This window comes from Littorina saxatilis, linkage group LG8, assembly GCF_037325665.1.
Source record: "Littorina saxatilis isolate snail1 linkage group LG8, US_GU_Lsax_2.0, whole genome shotgun sequence".
NCBI lineage: Eukaryota > Metazoa > Mollusca > Gastropoda > Littorinimorpha > Littorinidae > Littorina > Littorina saxatilis.
This window is the reverse complement of record NC_090252.1, coordinates 16841745-16860597: the sequence shown is the minus strand read 5'-3', so window position 1 is coordinate 16860597 and position 18853 is coordinate 16841745. Positions and strand designations below refer to the sequence as shown.

General features: G+C 40.1%; 2 protein-coding genes across 8 annotated transcripts in view; one reads left to right on the top strand and one right to left on the bottom strand.

Moving 5' to 3' along the window:
* LOC138972919 (uncharacterized) overlaps positions 1-18853 on the bottom strand; it is a 93759-nt gene that overhangs the window by 72205 nt on the left and 2701 nt on the right. Inside the window, exon 1 of one of the 7 annotated variants that reach the window (XM_070345584.1) lies at positions 10852-11095. The exons of the other annotated variants lie outside the window; for them this stretch is intronic. The gene's annotated coding sequence lies outside the window, so the exon portion shown is untranslated. Of the gene's footprint in view, positions 1-10851; positions 11096-18853 lie in introns of those variants that run through there. 7 annotated transcript variants of the gene reach the window in all.
* Positions 5784-10640, top strand: LOC138972920 (uncharacterized). The gene is made up of 5 exons (XM_070345586.1): positions 5784-6130; positions 6762-7115; positions 8209-8403; positions 8797-8970; positions 9709-10640. Exons 1-5 carry the CDS (start codon positions 6055-6057, stop codon positions 9777-9779), a joined length of 870 nt encoding a protein of 289 aa, XP_070201687.1. The 5' UTR covers positions 5784-6054; the 3' UTR covers positions 9780-10640.

The following is an 18853-nucleotide window of genomic DNA, read 5'->3' as shown; positions in this document are numbered from 1 at the left end:
TCCTTGTGCGTGTGTGTGTGTGTGTGCTTGTATGTTTGTGTGTGTGTGTGTGTGTGTGTGTGTGTGTCGCTCTCTCTCTCTCTCTCTCTCTCTCTCTCTCTCTCTCTCTCTCTCTCTCTCTCTCTCTCTCTCTCTCTCTTTCTCTCTCTCTCTCTCTCTCTCTCTCTTTCTGTCTGTCTCTCTCTCTCTCACACACACACACACACACACACACACACACACACACACACACACACACACACACACACGATGCTCAACGCATACGATTAAACAGTACTGATCTCAATTAAATACACTACTACTAACGAAAAGCACGAAGCATACACAATGAGGCGTTTGAACGGGAAGCTTGTCCTACTCCAAACAGGCTGAGTGAGTTTCATAGTTTAAATATGACAAGTGTAGTGCATTGAATGCAAACCGGTTCGTGTAAATATCGGTGTCGTTGATCCACAGTTTAAAACCGTTGAATAATTTCGAAGGAAAGTACAACAGTTAATACTTCCTGAGAAATGTTTTTGTTCAAATGTGTTTCCTATTTTTCAGAATAGACATTTGACTTACTTTAAACAATTTGTGATTTCATGATTCACACGCTCAAGGTCGCATTGTGAAAGAGGAGAACAAGAAAAGTAGAAAACGCTAACACTGCACACGTTTCTCCCGTCAAAAGCAGACTGCCTTTATTGCGTTGCAAGTTACTTGCGAGGACCATGAATGTCCTTCTTTGTTGTTTCTTTGCGTTAATATATTCTGCGTTTTGTAACCCTTTCTCTGATCACTGTCAGTCAGTCAATATGGGATACTCAGAATAAGACAGGTTCCGCTGTGCGAATTGCTTTGCCGAGAGGCCTGGTTCAAGTTCAAGTCAAGTTTTATTCCGATAAAACCCCGTGAGGGTACATGGAAAATCAAAAAAACACAATAAAAACACATTTCATTCAACACCGAATAAAAGGAACTAAAACAAAAAGAAATCAGACTATGTACAGAAAAGGGAGTTGAGGGGTGAGGGAGAGCAAAAACAATACAAGAAACAATTCAACAATAATAATAATAAATAATAATAATAATAATAATAATTGTCAGTAAGTACTGGTGTCACATGACTGATGTGAACCAGTTGATTGGCTAATGGCAATGCGCTAAAACTGTTAGCGCACTCTTGGAGTGCGCTAACTTTTCCACAGAGCGTATTCTTGCGCCCTTTGCCTAAGCAAGACTGTGCTCTCATCCTCAGAATTAATTAATGACATGTAGCTTATATTCTCCACAATACCAAATGACCATAAATTCCCTGCTTCTCAATTAAAGCAGAAGTGGGTTTTTTTCTGACAGATTGCATGTGCCTGTGCCAGTGCCAGTGATCTAAAATATATAGAAGCCGCTGTGTTTCATCTAATTTTCGCCGACTTGCATAGATTCTTCTCATATGCCGTGTTAGTGGCATGTAGCTTATCATCCACATTACCAAATGATGAGTTAGTATACAATTCCCAGCGGCTAACAGAAAACACAAGTGTTATTCCGATAACGTACCAGCTAGACCAGTTTGGAAGACTGACTCGATCTACTCTGTAGCAGACAACACAGAAATACGACTACATCAGTTCAGTAAATGAATGGTTTCAGAATTATTATTTCAAAGCAAGAACAATCGTAATCGAAAACGTGTAAGGTTCAGAACGTTCTTACCATAATATAAGATTTATTAGCAGCCTACCTCATGCGTACAGACTCAGTGCAGACTGCAGTCGTTCCATTGCCCAGGTTGGCAGGTAGCCTAGCAGACGACATTAACCCCGCTCAGCAAATTAACATGTTGGGCAAATGTGAACGAAAAAACGATGGGGATATAATACGTGTAGGGTTCAGAGCATTCTTACCGTTCATATTTAGTACCAGACTCCCCGATGAGCGAGAAATATGCCACATTTGTTTTGAAAATGTGCGAACCGTCGAGTCCCGCTTTGAGTCAATTCAAGGGGAGTCACTCCGCACAGTCAATCCGTCGAAGCTCGACTGGAGGTTTCGAATCGCAAATAATGAAGAGCCTTTCTCCGAGTTCAAATGAGGTCTCTCTGAAAGATCATCACTGTTTAGATTAACGCTACACTGGAATTTACCAACAGAAATTAAAATGCGTGTGACGAAAGCACGACACACTTGTGACACCGGCCCACACAAAAGTAGATCTTTACTGTGCACGACCTGACCACACAAGTTATGCCTATTCAAATGCGCGTTGCAAAATGTGCATTTGGAATCTTCTTTTTTCTATGGCGGTACTGACAATATCGTTATTGAAACAATCCCAGTGCACTAAGGGATTTATAGAGCAAATCTCGAAAATAATTATTGAACTCAGCGCTATGCGCTTCGTTCAATAATGAATTTTCTCGATTTGCTCTATAAATCCCTTAGTGCACTGGGATGTCTCAATAACTTAAATAATAATAATAATAATAATAATAATAAAACACACAAAGTAATTACATACATTTCTTTACTATGGGAAATGGGGGGAAGGGGGAGGGGGGTGATGGGTGAGTTAACATAAGGACAAAAATACTATTACAAACAACACAAAACAGATAACGGAGTATAAAGCTAAAAGAGAATTAAATTTTACTCGCTTCTCAAACAGTCCATGACAAGTGTCATGAACTTTGCGAGTTTTAGCAATAAACTCTTTTTTGTAGTGGAAAAAAGCTCTCTGAATTTAACTGAATTGGGGCGGGCATAATAATAGCACCGTAACAACTGTTTTCTATAATTGGTAAAAAAAGGACATACAAAAATATAATGGAACTCGTCCCCAAGGTCACCTGATGAACATTTGTGACAGATTCTGTCTTGTCTGGGAATACTTGGTAAGCCAAGCAGGGTAGTGGGTCCGTTAGCGGGTTGCATGAAACACGGTTTTTGGAAAATATGTCGGGATCTTTACATAGTTTAGGTTGCAAATAAGAACATAAAAGTTTGGCAAAAGTATACCTAATTTAATGTACAGTTACTTGAGTCCGAAGATCCTTTGTGTTAATTTCTTCTTCAAAAAGACACATTGAAATGAGTAGAATGTTACCCCCTTTCAAGGCCTCTTGTTAAAAAAAAAACCGCAGGTCGGTTTGTTGTCATAAATATGTGGTGTACTACCTGTCTCGTGACACTCGTGCTGCCATTGCCTCCAGGTATTCTTAACAATTGAGCGGTCGCTAACAGCTTAAATGCACAGTCCTTCCCAACTGATCGTTATGGTCACTATATGAGATCTGCAACGGCTTTCACATAGGATAAACCATCTCTTGACTTGGACACATACCGATAAATAACATCCTGACTGCTTCTTAAGGCTGGATTTGTTTAGGAGGGGACTGTGTGGCTTTTGTTAATGCATACACAATCTTGCTCTGCACAGCCAAGCACCCAGAATGTTGATTCCTGGTATTTGTCAAAGCGGAGGAATGGTCTTAGCCCAAGTAAATGCATGGTTCGTTTTGAAATAGTGAATACAATCGCCGGTTAACACGGAAAGGACAGTACATTTCAAAGGACGTATCGATGCATGGATAACACAACATAAAATCCAAAAACAAAGAGACTGCCAACGTTCCAAAATTCAGAATTAAAAAAAAACCAAGAAATGTAAGTTGTTGGAACGTTGTTATTGACAACATTACGTTACAGTCACAAATATGTGGACCCAACGGTCTTTTAAGTGAACAGACAAACAATATCACACCCAACTTTTATTCATGAAATTCAGTATTCGGCCTATTTCATTCGCTCGGCTTCATACAGACAAATGGTTGTTACAAAAACTGACAAAGTTTCATGCGAGTAAAACCACTGACGGACATTTGCTAGCCATGTAAACACATAAGAAAAACATGGAACGTGCAGGCTGTTTGCAATTGACAGCGGTTATCGCGGAATGCCTCTCAAGACATGCTGCGGTCACGGATAACTGGACCTGGCTGTCGCATTGCAATCCTCCCGAAAAATGTGATCTGTTTACAGGACTAGGAAACGTAAACTAGTGATTGTATTAAAATGACACTTTGGCAGTATTTGTAACATTTATTTGTTTGTATGCTTGCAAAGTCACAATATTTTTGGATGTAAACCTTTAAACCTATGACACTTTTCAAACATGTTCCGAAAGATTGCTTAGCATCTCCGTACGTCTCGTCTTTAGACTTGAGATCTTGACAGTTTCGAATCAACCCATTCAGGCGTTTCAGGAATATAGCACTTTTTGTCATGGTACCCATCAAAATGGACGCAAAACATCGCGTTTTCTACTGCTCATGCGCTTCACACCGGCATCAGTAGAAATAACATAACACAAGAGATACGCAAGATAGCAAAACAAAGCAACCTGTTCTGAATAACAAAACAAAAAATGAATTTGGCTTTCTCCTCGTTTTAAGCATTGCCAAGTTAAGCCTATTCTGAATTTGTATCGATTTTTTAATTGATACCTGAACGTTATATATGGCGTTATTTCCGGAGAGTGTGTCATTCTTACCGATCGATAGAGAATAGACACATGAACTAACTTCCGTCCTGAACGTTCCAGGGCGTTCTTTCTGAAAAGTTCATCACTCTTTCCGAACGATCGAGATTAGACACATAATCTAACTTCCGTCCAGAACGTTCTGTAGAGCATTCTTTCCAGAAAGTTCGTCACTCTAGAGGAACGATTGAGAATAGAAACATGTGTTCCTGGTTTTAGAGCAAGGACACAGTCGGGACGCTATAGGGGAGTGCTGTGTTATCATAATATCACATACTGAAACACAGTTTGCTCCTCTCTCTGTATTATAGTGAGTGTATACATATCACAAGTAGGTAAATATACAAAATTTGCTCTATCTAATGCCAAGCATGACTTGCTCTGAAAGAAACTATCATTTTTACATTTAGTCAAGTTTTGACTAAATGTTTTAACGTAGAGGGGGGAATCGAGACGAGGGTCGTGGTGTATGTGCGTGCGTGTGTGTGTGTGTGTGTGTGTGTGTGTGTGTGTGTGTGTAGAGCGATTCAGACTAAACTACTGGACCGATCTTTATGAAATTTGACATGAGAGTTCCTGGGTATGAAATCCCCATACGTTTTTTTCATTTTTGGGATAAATGTCTTTGATGACGTCATATCCGGCTTTTTGTGAAAGTTGAGGCGGCACTGTCACGCCCTCATTTTTCAACCAAATTGGTTGAAATTTTGGTCAAGTAATCTTCGACGAAGCCCGGACTTCGGTATTGCATTTCAGCTGGGTGGCTTAAACATTACTTAATGACTTTGGTCATTAAAAAACTGAAAATTGTAAAAAAAAAACATTTTTATAAAACGATCCAAATTTACATTCATCTTATGCTCCATCATTTGCTGATTCCAAAAACATATAAATATGTTATATTTGGATTAAAAACAAGCTCTGAAAATTAAATATATAAAAATTAATATGAAAATTAAATTTTCGAAATCAATTTAAAAACACTTTCATCTTATTCCTTGTCGGTTCCTGATTCCAAAAACATATAGATATATGTTTGGATTAAAAACACGCTCAGAAAGTTAAAACAAAGAGAGGTACAGAAAAGCGTGCTATCCTTCTCAGCGCAAGTACTACCCCGCTCTTCTTGTCAATTTCACTGCGGTGGACTGACGATGCTGCGAGTATACGGTCTTGCTGCGTTGCATTGCGTTCAGTTTCATTCTGTGAGTTCGACAGCTACTTGACTAAATGTTGTATTTTCGCCTTACGCGACTTGTTATATTGTGCCGTTCCTTTGTGATTTGCTTGTAATATCTTGCTACTTAGATACTTTAATCATATTGTTGTAGTTGCTTCAACGCAAAGAAGTCAACCGGACATCAACATCAAATGCAACGCCCTATTGTTCTTCATCACTGAACAAATACAGCTTGTCTTCTGCACACTATCCTTTTATATATTCATTGTCCGTGTCGGTACACACAATGTTAACTTCGGCAAGACGTCGACTCATAAAGACCTAAGCATATTTCTTCATTTTAAGAGTTCTTGAAATGGCGATTGTCAACCTAGGGACAGTTGTAGTCCTTTTACTTGTGTCAATGAAGCAAGCTGAAACTGCAGAAAACAGTAAGTACTTAAATTATAAACACTGGCCTATGAACAATTGACTAAACAATAATACGATAATTCAGTGTAGCATCCAAAAACAGAGAAATGAGCCCCAAAGCGTATTATGTACACTTTTTTCATGTCGCTTACATTGTAACAAACAATCCACAGAAACGTGGGTGGGGTGGGTTGGGGGGGGGGGGTTGTTTGATGTATCAAGACTTTAACAAAAGCAATCAAAAATATAACATTAACGAAAGTGACAACAAAAACAACAATATAACAAGATAATGGGGAACAAGAAAAAAGAAAACCGACAAAAAACGCGATTTGAAATTATAAAACGGTTGATAAACTACACCTCAAAACCGTTGCAATGGATGTATTCATGTAATGCTCTGTTGTTTGACTTATTTGGAATATTCTTGTTGGTATTGTTTAACAAGTAAATGTCAGTCGCAGTAAGTCTGCATGCCTGTCAAACAATACGTTACCTGTAAATACTTGATTGTCTCTTTATCTCAATGAACCACTGATTAAAAGTTATAGTGTGAAAGAGTTCGCTGACTCCCTTTTGCATTTCGATAACTGTTGAGGAAGTCTAATTGCAAACATGTGATAGCAAACATGTTGTGTTATTATCCGACAGATGGTTGCTTTACCTTTCCTGGCCTGCCTACAAGCCTCAATCTCACTGCAGTGGAAAACGAGACCATCACCATACCTTTCGAGCTAAGACGCAACTCTGTAGGCTTTGCAAACGGAGAGGAACCCAAATCTATCTACATATCCAGACCCACCAAGACAGATTTCTGTGTGCTAAGCGTTGACACAGCTGGGATATGCCGTGCCCTGCACAATGAGGATCACTGTCAATGCCCCGGAGATGGGAACCCAAACTTCCTGTTCACTACCACTGTGACACAAGATGACCACGGTACCTGGACTTGGAGAGTTGGAAATGATCAGTCTCGCTGGACAGAAGTTATCATTGAAGTACAGCGTAAGGGTGGGTTGTTGTCTTTGTTTTTGTTGTTGTTTTTGTTGTTGTTGTTGTTGGTGTTGTTGTTGTTGTTGGTGGTGGTGGTGGTGGTGTTGTTGGTGTTGTTGTTGTTGTTGTTGGTGGTGGTGGTGTTGTTGTTGTGTTGTTGTTGTTGTTGTGTTTGTTGTGTTTGTTGATTGTTGTTGTTGTTGTTGTTGTTGTTGTTGTTGTTGTTGTTGTATTTGTTGGTTGTTGTTGTTGTTGTTGTGTTGGTGGTGGCTGTTGTTGTTGTTGTTGTTGGTGTTGTTGTTGTTGTGTTGGTGGTGGTGGTGATGGTGGTGGTGGTGGTGTTGTTGATGTTGTTGTTGTTGTTGTTGGTTGCTGTAGTTGTGTTGGTGGTGGTTGTGGTGGGGGTGGTGGTGTTGTCGGTGTTGTTGTTTTTGTTGTTGTAGTTGTCATTGTTCTGCACGGCTGTTCCTAGCTTGTGCTTTATTGTGAGTTAAACATAGCCCAGCAGAGAGAATAGTTTGGCTACCAACAGCTGCAGCCAGCACACTGTTAAGCTCGCTTGCCTGTTATACCCAGCTGCTTCCGCGCTATACTGGAAGATTGGCCTTCTCTGTGCGATAGCACTGATAGAGCAACTTGCTGCTGTGTTATCTCTGCTGTGGAGAAGGCTGGGTGATAAAAATAGCCTGCAGCTGAAGTAGCAGAAATGAAGCACTGGGAATAGCTGTGTGTTGTTGTTGTTCTTTGCATTACTATTAATGTTGCAAACAGTCAATGCTAACATGTGCGCTTTACATTTTATTTGTATAAGAAAAAGACTTTAAAGAACGCCATTATTAAAACACCTGGGCAATGCTTATTTTTCTAAGTTGATATGGTGAATTGTTTGACAAAGCTGTCAGATAAATAGATGAATCAAACATTTGTTTTCCTTCGTATTGAGTGGGGCCTTTTCAAAGTCGGGTAGTTTGTATTGATTGCAGTTTTGGGAGAAATGTCTTTGCTTTGACCAGATGCTCCAGTCATGGGTGTTCTTCCTATTGAAACAGTTCCACGCTAATTTAAAAACAAATATAAAACGCTAAAACGTTATTGATCCTTTTAGAAAACGGGGTAGAGAATACGGAAAGTACGCTTTCGAACAATGACTCCAATGGTGCAACGAAAGAAGGTTCTGACGAAGAAAGCTTTCCTGGTGGTCTGGCAACATTCGGAGGAGTGTTTGTCGGAGTGAATGTAGTCACTGTCATCGTTGTGGCTACAATCGTCTATGTGCTGCGAGGCAGGCGTGAAAGAAAAAGTAGGTCGTAAACGTGTGTTTATACTTGTGGGCATATGTATATACAAATGTGTGTGTGTGTGTGTGTGTGTGTGTGTGTGTGTGTGTGTGTGTGTGTGTGTGTGTGTGTGTGTGTGTGTGTGTGTGTGTGTGTGTGAGCGCGCGTGTTTTTTGTATCCTTTCAACATGGATCTTGTTATCCTACTTTTATTTTGTTATCCTGTATTGTTTTCTTGTCACTATTCTCGTTCCTAATGCGCTCGATTTCCAGTGTCCCTAATTTATGATCAACATATTCAAATCTTACCTCAGTCCTTCTTGTTCAACTCGCTGCCTTTTTAATTTTCGCCGAACATGTCAACATAAAAATGTAAAGGAATCTTCAGAACTGACTTGTACCACTTGTCCATGCAGGGAGAAACCGTGACAGTGATCTGCCTCCTCCAGCCAAGACAACAGCAGGGAGAGAGACAAGCCAGCAAGCTGAACCAGTTGCCATGGATACCCCCACAGACTGCTACATACCAGGAATACCAGAGTCGAGGAACTACGAACAGACTGCTGCTACGTTTGGATCTGTTGGCAACAGTATGTTGAAATCACCTCAACCACCAGAACAGTTTGATGCTATGAAACCATGAACGTATTTGAAATATTGTCAGCATCATTCCAATAAATCAGTTAAGCATGGTAAATTGGGCGGTCATTCAATCTCTAACTAAATTGAGGGGTTAAATGGGGCGGGGATGTAGCTCAGTCGGTAGCGCGCTGGATTTGTATCCAGTTGGCCGCTGTCAGCGTGAGTTCGTCTCCTAGTTCGGCGAGAGATTTATTTCTCAGAGTCAACTTTGCGTGCAGACTCTCCTCGGTGTCCGAACACCCCCGTGTGTACATGCAAGCACAAGACCAAGTGGGTTATTGAAACACGAAAATACCCAGCATGCTTCCTCCGAAAACGGCCTATGACTGCCTAAATGGCGGGGTAAAAAACGGTCATACACGTAAAATTCCACTCGTGCAAAAAACCACGAGTGTACGTGGGAGTTTCAGCCCACGAACGCAGAAGAAGAAGAAGAGGGGTTAAATATTTCTATATATATATAGTACGTGTTTGTTCTTCTCAAAAATGCAAACACACACACACACACACACACGCACACACACACGCACGTGCGCACGCACGCACACACACACACACACATACACACACATACACACACACACACACACACACACACACACACACACACACACGTGTAATACATCGCAATTCTAACTCTCGTGATTTGTTTGCATCTGACCTGGGTTGGTAATTGTGTGTTTCAGATGATTATGAAAATGCAGTGTTCAAAGGCCGTCAACAAGTTACGAACAGCGGGTATGGAATGGTGTTCTAGCCATTTAAGCTTAAAAAACCCAGGGTTTGTTTAGTTCCTGTTGCCCCCACAGGAAAACAGTTCAAACCGCGTTGCTCCAACCTCGTCGTTTGGATTTTTTTCTTTCTTCTCAATGTTTGAATATAGTGTTGGGCTGGGCACTTTTCAAGAAACTGCTTGGTTTAAAACGTGCATGCTCCAGTAAGATTCAGTTACACGAGCTGGCCGCTGTCTCTTTTGCATGGATATTTATTCTTCGTTTATTTTATTTTGTAAACGATCCTCGAAACTACTACTAGTATGATAAATATCTATAGAACATTGATAATATGTCGTTACTTGTTCACTTCTTTTCGTGAAACAACCAATGGGCAAATACGCGTCTATTGTTTCTTGAAAAATCAAGTAGTAGTTATTTACAATTAATCATGACTACTTCATAATATTTATTGTTCGTTTATTTTATTTTGTAAGCGATCCTCAAAACTACTACTGGTATGATACATATCTATAGAACATTGATGATATGTCGTTACTTGTTCACTTCCTTTCGTAAAAAAAAACAATGGGCAAATACGCGTCTATTGTTTCTTGAAAAATCAAGTAGTAGTTATTTACAATTAATCATGACTACTTCATAATCCTACCAAAATTACTAAGGCATTAACATGACCCCCTTCCTCCTTCACACGCACACAATCCCCGTCCCATTCTCTTTAATGCGTAGTTGTGTTTTACAATATGTATAACAAAAATAGTTATTGACTCAAACAGGAAAAGTGTTTACTTCAAATGCCGTGTACTGAAACAATGTGCGCAAGATCGAATTGTTTTTGGCAATAAAGTATTCTTTGTTCTAGTAACCAGTCTGCGTGTGTGTGTGTGTGTGTGTGTGTGTGTGTGTGTGTGTGTGTGTGTGTGTGTGTGTGTGTGTGTGTGTGTGTGTGTGTGTGTGTGTGTGTGTGTGTGTGTGTGTGTGTTTGTGTGCATACATTTATACACGAGGACACAAAAACACCTCTCTCCCTCTATCTCTCTCTATGTGCATTAAATGCAAACCCATGTTGTGTAAATGTCGGTGACCTTGACCTACCTTTCAAAATGTTGTATAATTTCCAAAGCAAGCACACATATTAATGATTCCTGAGAAATGTTCTTTAAAATGTGTGTCCTCGTTTCTCAAAAGACTGATCCCATGATTCATACTCACAAGGTCGCACTGTGAGAAAAGAAAACGAAAAAGAAAAGGAGAAAACGCTGACGCTCCACCCGTAGCTTCTTTCATACACAGACTGTCGTTGTTCAAGCGTTGCATGTGTATCTCGAGGACCATGAATGGCCTTCTTTGTTGTTTCTTTGCGCAATGATATTCCGCGTTTGGTAACCCTTTCCTTGATCACTGTAGGCCTTTCAAAATAGGATAATCAGAATAAGATTGGTATCGCTGCGCACATCTCTTTGCTGAAAGGCCTGGTAAGCCAAGCAGTGTAGCTAAGTTTTGAGTGGAATAAATGTCGTTAGACATGCTGAGACATGTCTCGTAATAGTATAAATGAATATTCCACATCGAGAATCAGATTAAAAGAGAGGAGATAACCTTGCAAGGCTTAGACATTCGACCTGGTTGCTGCCACGTAATTGCGCTTGCGCTTCTTAAAGTCAATGTAAAAATACAAACTGTGTGCTCTTAGTCGTATACAGGGATTATACAACATGATTTTCAGAATTACTAATATATGTAGATACACCATTGAATCAGCGAACACATAAGTAGGTAAGGTGACTATGTATGTCATTCCCCATGCCAACTTTCACGCAAATCGGCAAATTAACAGAGTTAAACAAAAAGTGTCAAGGACAGACAGATGAGCAACAAAGAACATAACACAGGCATTTTTGTTATACAACATATCCCCTCCGCCTCCCCCCCCAACCCCCACCCCCCCCCCGAAACCCACCCACTCAAATACAAGATGTTCAACTTTCGTTGGAGAGATAAAGATAAAATCATGACTTGTAAAAGACATGAGCGATTTAGAACCTTTGGTTGCTGGTAATAACATTGAATAGTTTCAAACAGGGAGACTGCCGCGTTAACCGAGAAAGGAAACAAGCTTGCCACACGAAGCCATATGTTTTGACGGGACCTTCATTCCTTCCAGAACGTTCTTGAGCATTTTTTCCGGAAAGTGTGTCACTCTTCTCGAGCGATCGAGAATAGACAGAGGATCTAACTTCCGTCCTGAACGTTCCAGGGCGTTCTTTCTGGAAAGTGTGTCACTCTTTCCGAACGATCGAGAATAGACACATTATCTTACTTACTTCCTTTAAGAACGTTATAGAGCGTTCTTTCTGAATTGTTCAACTCAACTCAACTCAACTCAACTCAAATTTTATTGGCTTCAATTTTCACATTGAAGAATTTGTCTTGCGCTTGGGATTAAGACATAGGCAGAAAGTAAGAGTATAACATATAAAAACGGCATTCATATCGCATTTCATGTATCACACACAGTAATCACTAGTATAGGCCTAGGCCTACAGATATCACATTTGTCCCTGTATCACACATGCAAATTAATAGTATCACATTTTCCACGTATCACACACAATATATACATTACATAACATACAGCAAGTTTCCATCACTCTTCCCGAACGTTTCAGAGCTAGAAATCAGTCGGGACGCAATAGGAGGAGCTGAAACACAGTTTGCTCCAACACATCACAAGTAGTAAAATATGCTAACTATGCTGTATCTAATGTCAACATGACGTGCTCTGAACGAAACTATCATTTATGCGTGTGTTTTCAGTTCAAAGTATGTCCATTTATCATTGGAATTATATTGTGCCGTTCCTTTGTGATATGCTTGTAATGTATAGCTACTTCGACCATTTAATCATGTTGTTGGTGTTGCTTCAAAGCAAAGGAGTCAACCGGAAAATAACATCAAAAACAATGCCCTATTGTTATTCATCACTAAACAAATACAGCTTTTGTTCTGCACACTATCATTATAAATACTGATTGTCCATGTCGGTACACACTATTTAACTTTCGGCAAGAAGTCGACACATTAAGACGTAACCATATTTCTTCAAGAGGGATTCATTTTAAGAGTTCTTGAGATGGCAAATGTCAACCTAGGGAAAATGTTACTCCTTTTACTTGCGTCAATGAAGCAAGCTGAAACTGCAGAAAACAGTAAGTACTGAGAGTATACACCCTGACCAATGAACAACGAATAAACAATAAAAAGATAATTCAATGTAGTATCCAAAAACAGAGAAATTAGCCACAAAGCATAGTATGTGAACTTTCCTCATTTCGCTTAAGCCTGTTTTACACTGTGCCGAATATCCTAACGAATATGAACATGTTGTATTCGGCCAATATAGAGACGAATGGACAGGAAAAAAAGGAAGAAAATCGAAGGCTTACGAATCCTTGCGAATGTCAAACGAATGGTTGCGACTGCTTGCGAATTGTCTACCGATCATTGCGATTGTATACGAATCCATATTCGGATCTATTACGAACGTTGCGAGTGGCCTTGCGAGTGTTGCGAGTGCTTGCAAACATTTTACGAATAAAACGAGTATGCAATTCGCACTGTTTGTAATGTTGCTTTTACACTCTGGCGAATTGCCCTTGCGAATAGAATTCGCCAATAACTCGTAATGATCGGGACATGGTCGCAAGACATTCGTAAATGTTCTTAACCATTCGCCACCATTCGTCTTTTTTTGCGAACATTAGCAACATGCTCCTAATAATCGCAAGGAAGTCATATTCTGAATGTTTCGCAACGTACTCGTAAGTATTCGCAAAGCATTCGTATCATCGTAAAGGTATGCGTAGCGCTTGCAAGCATTCGTGAGAATTTTATTCGTGCACATTTTGCCAACATCTTGCGAATGATTGCGAATTCATTACGAATTTCTCAGGAATGTTTTGACCATTTCATCCCAATTCATAAGAATGTTGCGAAAGCCTTACGAATGCTTGCGAGTGACTGCAATTGCTTGCGAATGTTTTAAAAACAATAAGACTATCTTGCAAACGTCTTGCAACTATGTATTTTCAATGATCGGTACACATTCGCAAGCACTCGCAACCATTCGTAAGACATTCGCAAGGATTGGTAAGGCTTCCAATTTTGTATATTATTCATGTCCATGTGTCTATTTGTTTGCCGAATACAACATGTTCATATTCGCAAGGATATTCGGCACAATGTAAAGACAGGCATAACGAATGGTTGCGAATGGCTTGCTAGCGCCACGAATACATTGCGATGATTACAAATGTCTTGCGAGTACTGTACTAACGAGTACGTTGCGAAAAAAATAGCAATATGACTTCCTTGCGAATATTACCGTAAAGTACCTTGTAAGCGCCCACCCCCCCCCCCCCCCCCCTTGTGCACCAATTCCGACCCAAAGTAGGGGGTGGGCGCTTACTAGGTACTACACCCTATGCACGAGCAGTTTTCAGTAAGTAATGTGATCTTTAATCACTTCGTAATCATATTTTCTTTCTTTTTACATTTAGTCAAGTTTTGACTAAATGTTTTAACGTAGAGGGGGAATCGAGACGAGGGTCGTGGTGTATGTGTGTGTGTGTATGTGTGTGTGTATGTGTGTGTGTTTGTGTGTGTGTGTTTGTGTGTGTGTGTGTGTGTGTGTGTGTGTGTGTGTGTGTGTCTGTCTGTCTGTCTGTGCGTGTGTGTGTGTAGAGCGATTCAGACTAAACTACAATACCGATCTTTATGAAATTTTCCATTAAAGTTCCTGGGAATGATATCCCCGGATTTGTTTTTCTTTTTTTTGATAAATGTCTTTTATGACGTCATATCCGGCTTTTTGTAAAAGTTGAGGCGGAACTGTCACACCCTCATTTTTCAATCAAATTGATTGACGTTTTGGCCAAGCAATCTTCGACGAAGGCCGGACTTCGGTATTGCATTTCAGCTTGAAGGCTTAAAAATTAATTAATGGCTTTGGTCATTAAAAATCTGAAAATTGTAAAAAAAAAATTTTTTACAAAACTATCCAAATTTACGTTCATCTTATTCTTCAACATTTCCTGATTCCAAAAACATATAGGCTAATATGTTATATTTGGATTAAAAACAAGCTCTAAAAATTAAAAATATAAAAATTAATATGATCAACATTAAATTTTCGATATCAATTTAAAACACGTTCATCTTATTCCTTGTCGGTTCCTGATTCCAAAAACATATAGATATGATATGTTTGGATTAAAAACACGCTCAGAAAGTTAAAACGAAGAGAGGTACAGAAAAGCGTGCTATGAAGCACAGCGCAACCGCTTCCGCGCCAAACAGGCTCGTCACTTTCACCGCCTTTTGCACTAGCGGCGGACTACGTTCAGTTTCATTCTGTGAGTTCCACAGCTTGACTAAATGTAGTAATTTCGCCTTACGCGACTTGTTTCATCTTCCATTGTTTTTCTTGTTCGTATTGTCATTAGAAGAGCTTGGGGAGACAACTGTCGTCGCATCCTTTTTACATTTAGTCAAGTTTTGACTAAATGTTTTAACATAGAGGGGGAATCAAGACGAGGGTCGTGGTGTATGTATGTACATGTGTGTGTGTGTGTATGTGTGTGTGTGTGTGTGTGTGTGTGTGTGTGTGTGTGTGTGTGTGTGTGTGTGTGTGTGTGTGTGTGTGTGTGTGTGTGTGTGTGTGTGCGTGTGTCTGTGTGTGTGTAGAACGATTCAGACTAAACTACTGGACTGATCTTTATGAAATTTGACATGAGAGTTTCTGGGAATGATATCCCCGGATATTTGTTTCGTTTGTTCGATAAATGTCTTTGATGACGTCATATCCGGCTTTTTGTAAAAGTTGAGGCGGCACTGTCACACCCTCATTTTTCAATCAAATTGATTGAAATTTTGACCAAGCAATCTTCGACAAAGGCCGGACTTCGGTATTGCATTTCAGTTTGGTGGCTTCAAAATTAATTGATGACTTTGGTCATTAAAATTCTGAAAATTGTAAAAAAACAACATTTTTTTTATAAAACGATCCAAATTTACGTTCATCTTATTCTTCATCATTTTCTGATTCCAAAAACATATAAATATGTTATATTTGGATTAAAAACAAGCTCTGAAAATTAAAAATATAAACATTAGGATTAAAATTCAATTTCCGAAATCGTTTTAAAAACTATTTCATCTTATTCCTTGTCGGTTCTAGATTCCAAAAACATATAGATATGATATGTTTGGATTAAAAACCCGCTCAGAAAGTTAAAACGAAGAGAGGTACAGTAAAGCGTGCTATGAAGCACAGCGCAACCGCTGCCGCGCCGAACAAGCTCGTCACTTTCACTGCCTTTTGCACTAGCGGCGGACTACGTTCAGTTTCATTCTGTGAGTTCTACAGCTTGACTAAATGTAGTAATTTTGCCTTACGCGACTTGTCTTGTCTGCAGAGGTGCCGCTGTCGGCCGCACTGTGTCTCTGTTTGCCTTGAAATCTCTGGATATGAGCAGCAGTCTATTTTACTTGGCCAAAGACTGTTTTCGGCACACACACACACACACCCACACACACACACACACAGAGAGAGAGAGAGAGAGAGAGAGAGAGAGAGAGAGAGAGAGAGAGAGAGAGACAGAGACAGAGACAGAGACAGAGACAGAGACAGAGAGACAGAGAGACAGAGAGAGATGTGACAAATTCGACTATGTCCAGTCCACCAGCCAGTTCTAAGGCTCTTCTTTGCAAATCTGTGTTGCGGTCGACACGCCCTTCCGCCCGCTCTTGATCAAGATATTCTAACACACCTTCATCTACCTCTTCTGATCTGATGTCTCGAACGCCATGTAACTTTCGCTTCTTCTTTTCCTTTCCGGCCTGGTGACGTAACAGGGTATCGCGATTCTCTCGCCATCCTCGTATCCTTTTTCTATCTACCCCAAACTCACTTGCTGTTTGCGACACATTTCCATAGGCGTTATTATCCAAATAGTCAAGAGCTGACAGCTTAAATGCAACGGTGTACGATTTGATCCGCGGCATCTTGTAATCATTGACGTGCAGGCGTTTAGATCCAAGGCGTGCAGACACACGTGATCGGGTTTGCAAGAAAGGGAAATCATTCACAAAACTAGCAGATCAAGTGCGGAATTTTTATTTCCCCTGATTTCAATGGTGTAAAGTGGGGGGGTGGGCGCTTACAAGGTACTACACCCTATGCACGGTTTTGGACTAAAAGTGGGGGGTGGGCGCTTACAAGGTACTATACCCTATGCACGGCGTTGGACTAAAAGTGGGGGGTGGGCGCTTACTCGATACTGGGCGCTTACAAGGTAATTTACGGTAGGATCAAGTTGCTATGTTCAAAACAAGAGACTAATTGTAACGAATAGTTAAGAACATTTACGAAAGTCTTGCAACCATGTCCCGATCATTGTGAATTATTGCAAAATGCTATTCGCAAGGGCAATTCGGCACAGTGTAAGAGTAGCTTAACATTGTCATTCTGAACAAACAATCCCCACACACTTGGGGAAGGGGGGGGGGCAAGTTGTGATTGTTTGGCGTATCAAGACAAAGACAAAAGCGATTAGAAATAACACACCAACAAAAGTGATAACAAAAACAATATAACAAAATAACGGAAAAGAACAAAAGATAACCGAAACAAAACGCAATTTGCAATTACAAAACGTTTGATAAATTACACCTCAAAAACTTCTTAATTGTATATGTGTAATGCTCTGTTGATTGACTTATTTGGAATGTTTATAAACATCAGATCAATATTCTATTAGGTATAGTTTAATAAGTAAATGTAAAGCGCAATGAGTCTGCATGCCTGTCAAATTGTCTGTTACTTTTAAATACTACATTGACTCTTTATCTCGAAAATCCACGGATTAAATTCGCTGACTTCGTTTGCATTGATACAACTGTTGAGGAAGTCTAATTATCTAATTTGGCAAGTTATAGCAAATAGTGTGTGTAATTATCTGGCAGATGGTTGTTTTACATTTCCTGACCTACCTGCAAGACTGGATCTGACTGCCAAGGAAAACAAGACCATCACCATACCGTTCCAGCTAAGACGCAACTCTGCATGCTTTGAAAACGGAGAGGAACCCAAATCTGTCTACATATCCAGACCCACCAAGACAGATGACACAGGGTCAGATATCTGTTTGCTAATTGTGGAAACAGGTGGGGTTTGTCGCGTCATATACAATGATGAGTACTGTCAATGCCCCGGAGATGGGAACCCGCATTTCATGTTCACTACCACTGTGACACAAGATGACCGCGGTACCTGGACTTGGAGAGTTGGCAATGACCAGTCTTACTGGACAGAAGTGTTCATCGATGTACATCGTAAGGGTGGATTGATGCTGTTATTGCTGTTGTTGTTAATTGGTGTTGGTGTTGGTGTTGGTGTTGGTGTTGTTGTTGTTGTTGTTGTTGCTGTTGTTGTTGTTGTTGCTGTTGCTGTTGTAATGTGTTTTTCAAACATGGCCAGACAGGACAAGCAAATGATGGAAATTGAACAAGTTATGTTCATAATGAAGAAAATGTTAAATGCCCTGCTGTAATTAGTTCTAATTTCATGTTTGTAAAGACATCAACCCGTAATGAGGGTATTCGGATTAAGTACACTAAGAACAGTTCACAGTCAGTATCAGGAAACTTCAAACATCAATGTAATACTAATAAACTAATACAGATGCCATGTCAGTTTACCAATACCATGCATGCATGGCCGACTCTTTTACTCAGTGCGGCATTTTCCTAGAAACCATTAGCTTCTCTCGCTGATAACGATGGCCTGGATGCCTTGATTTAATCATTCTCTGAAATACGTGCGGTCTACTTTTGCTTGTATGCCACTTGATCATTTTGGCTAAACGGTTAACTCATTTCTTTTAGCTTCTGAAGATAAACGTCCAACCACTGCGAGAAACGCAGACGATCGCGGCACAGCCAGGACCAGTGACCCAAACACAGGCACACCCGACGAGAAAAGTTCTACACAATGGACTAAAACAAGGAACTTAGTCGATAAATATCGACAGGGGGC

Bases quoted from the DNA above. Each gene is read 5' to 3' on its own strand.
- LOC138972920 (XM_070345586.1), top strand. From the start codon at position 6,055: ATGGCGATTGTCAACCTAGGGACAGTTGTAGTCCTTTTACTTGTGTCA. The intron at 8,404-8,796 runs GTAGGTCGTAAA...TTGTCCATGCAG, and splicing joins AGGCAGGCGTGAAAGAAAAA to GGAGAAACCGTGACAGTGAT. The intron at 8,971-9,708 runs GTATGTTGAAAT...TGTGTGTTTCAG, and splicing joins GTTTGGATCTGTTGGCAACA to ATGATTATGAAAATGCAGTG.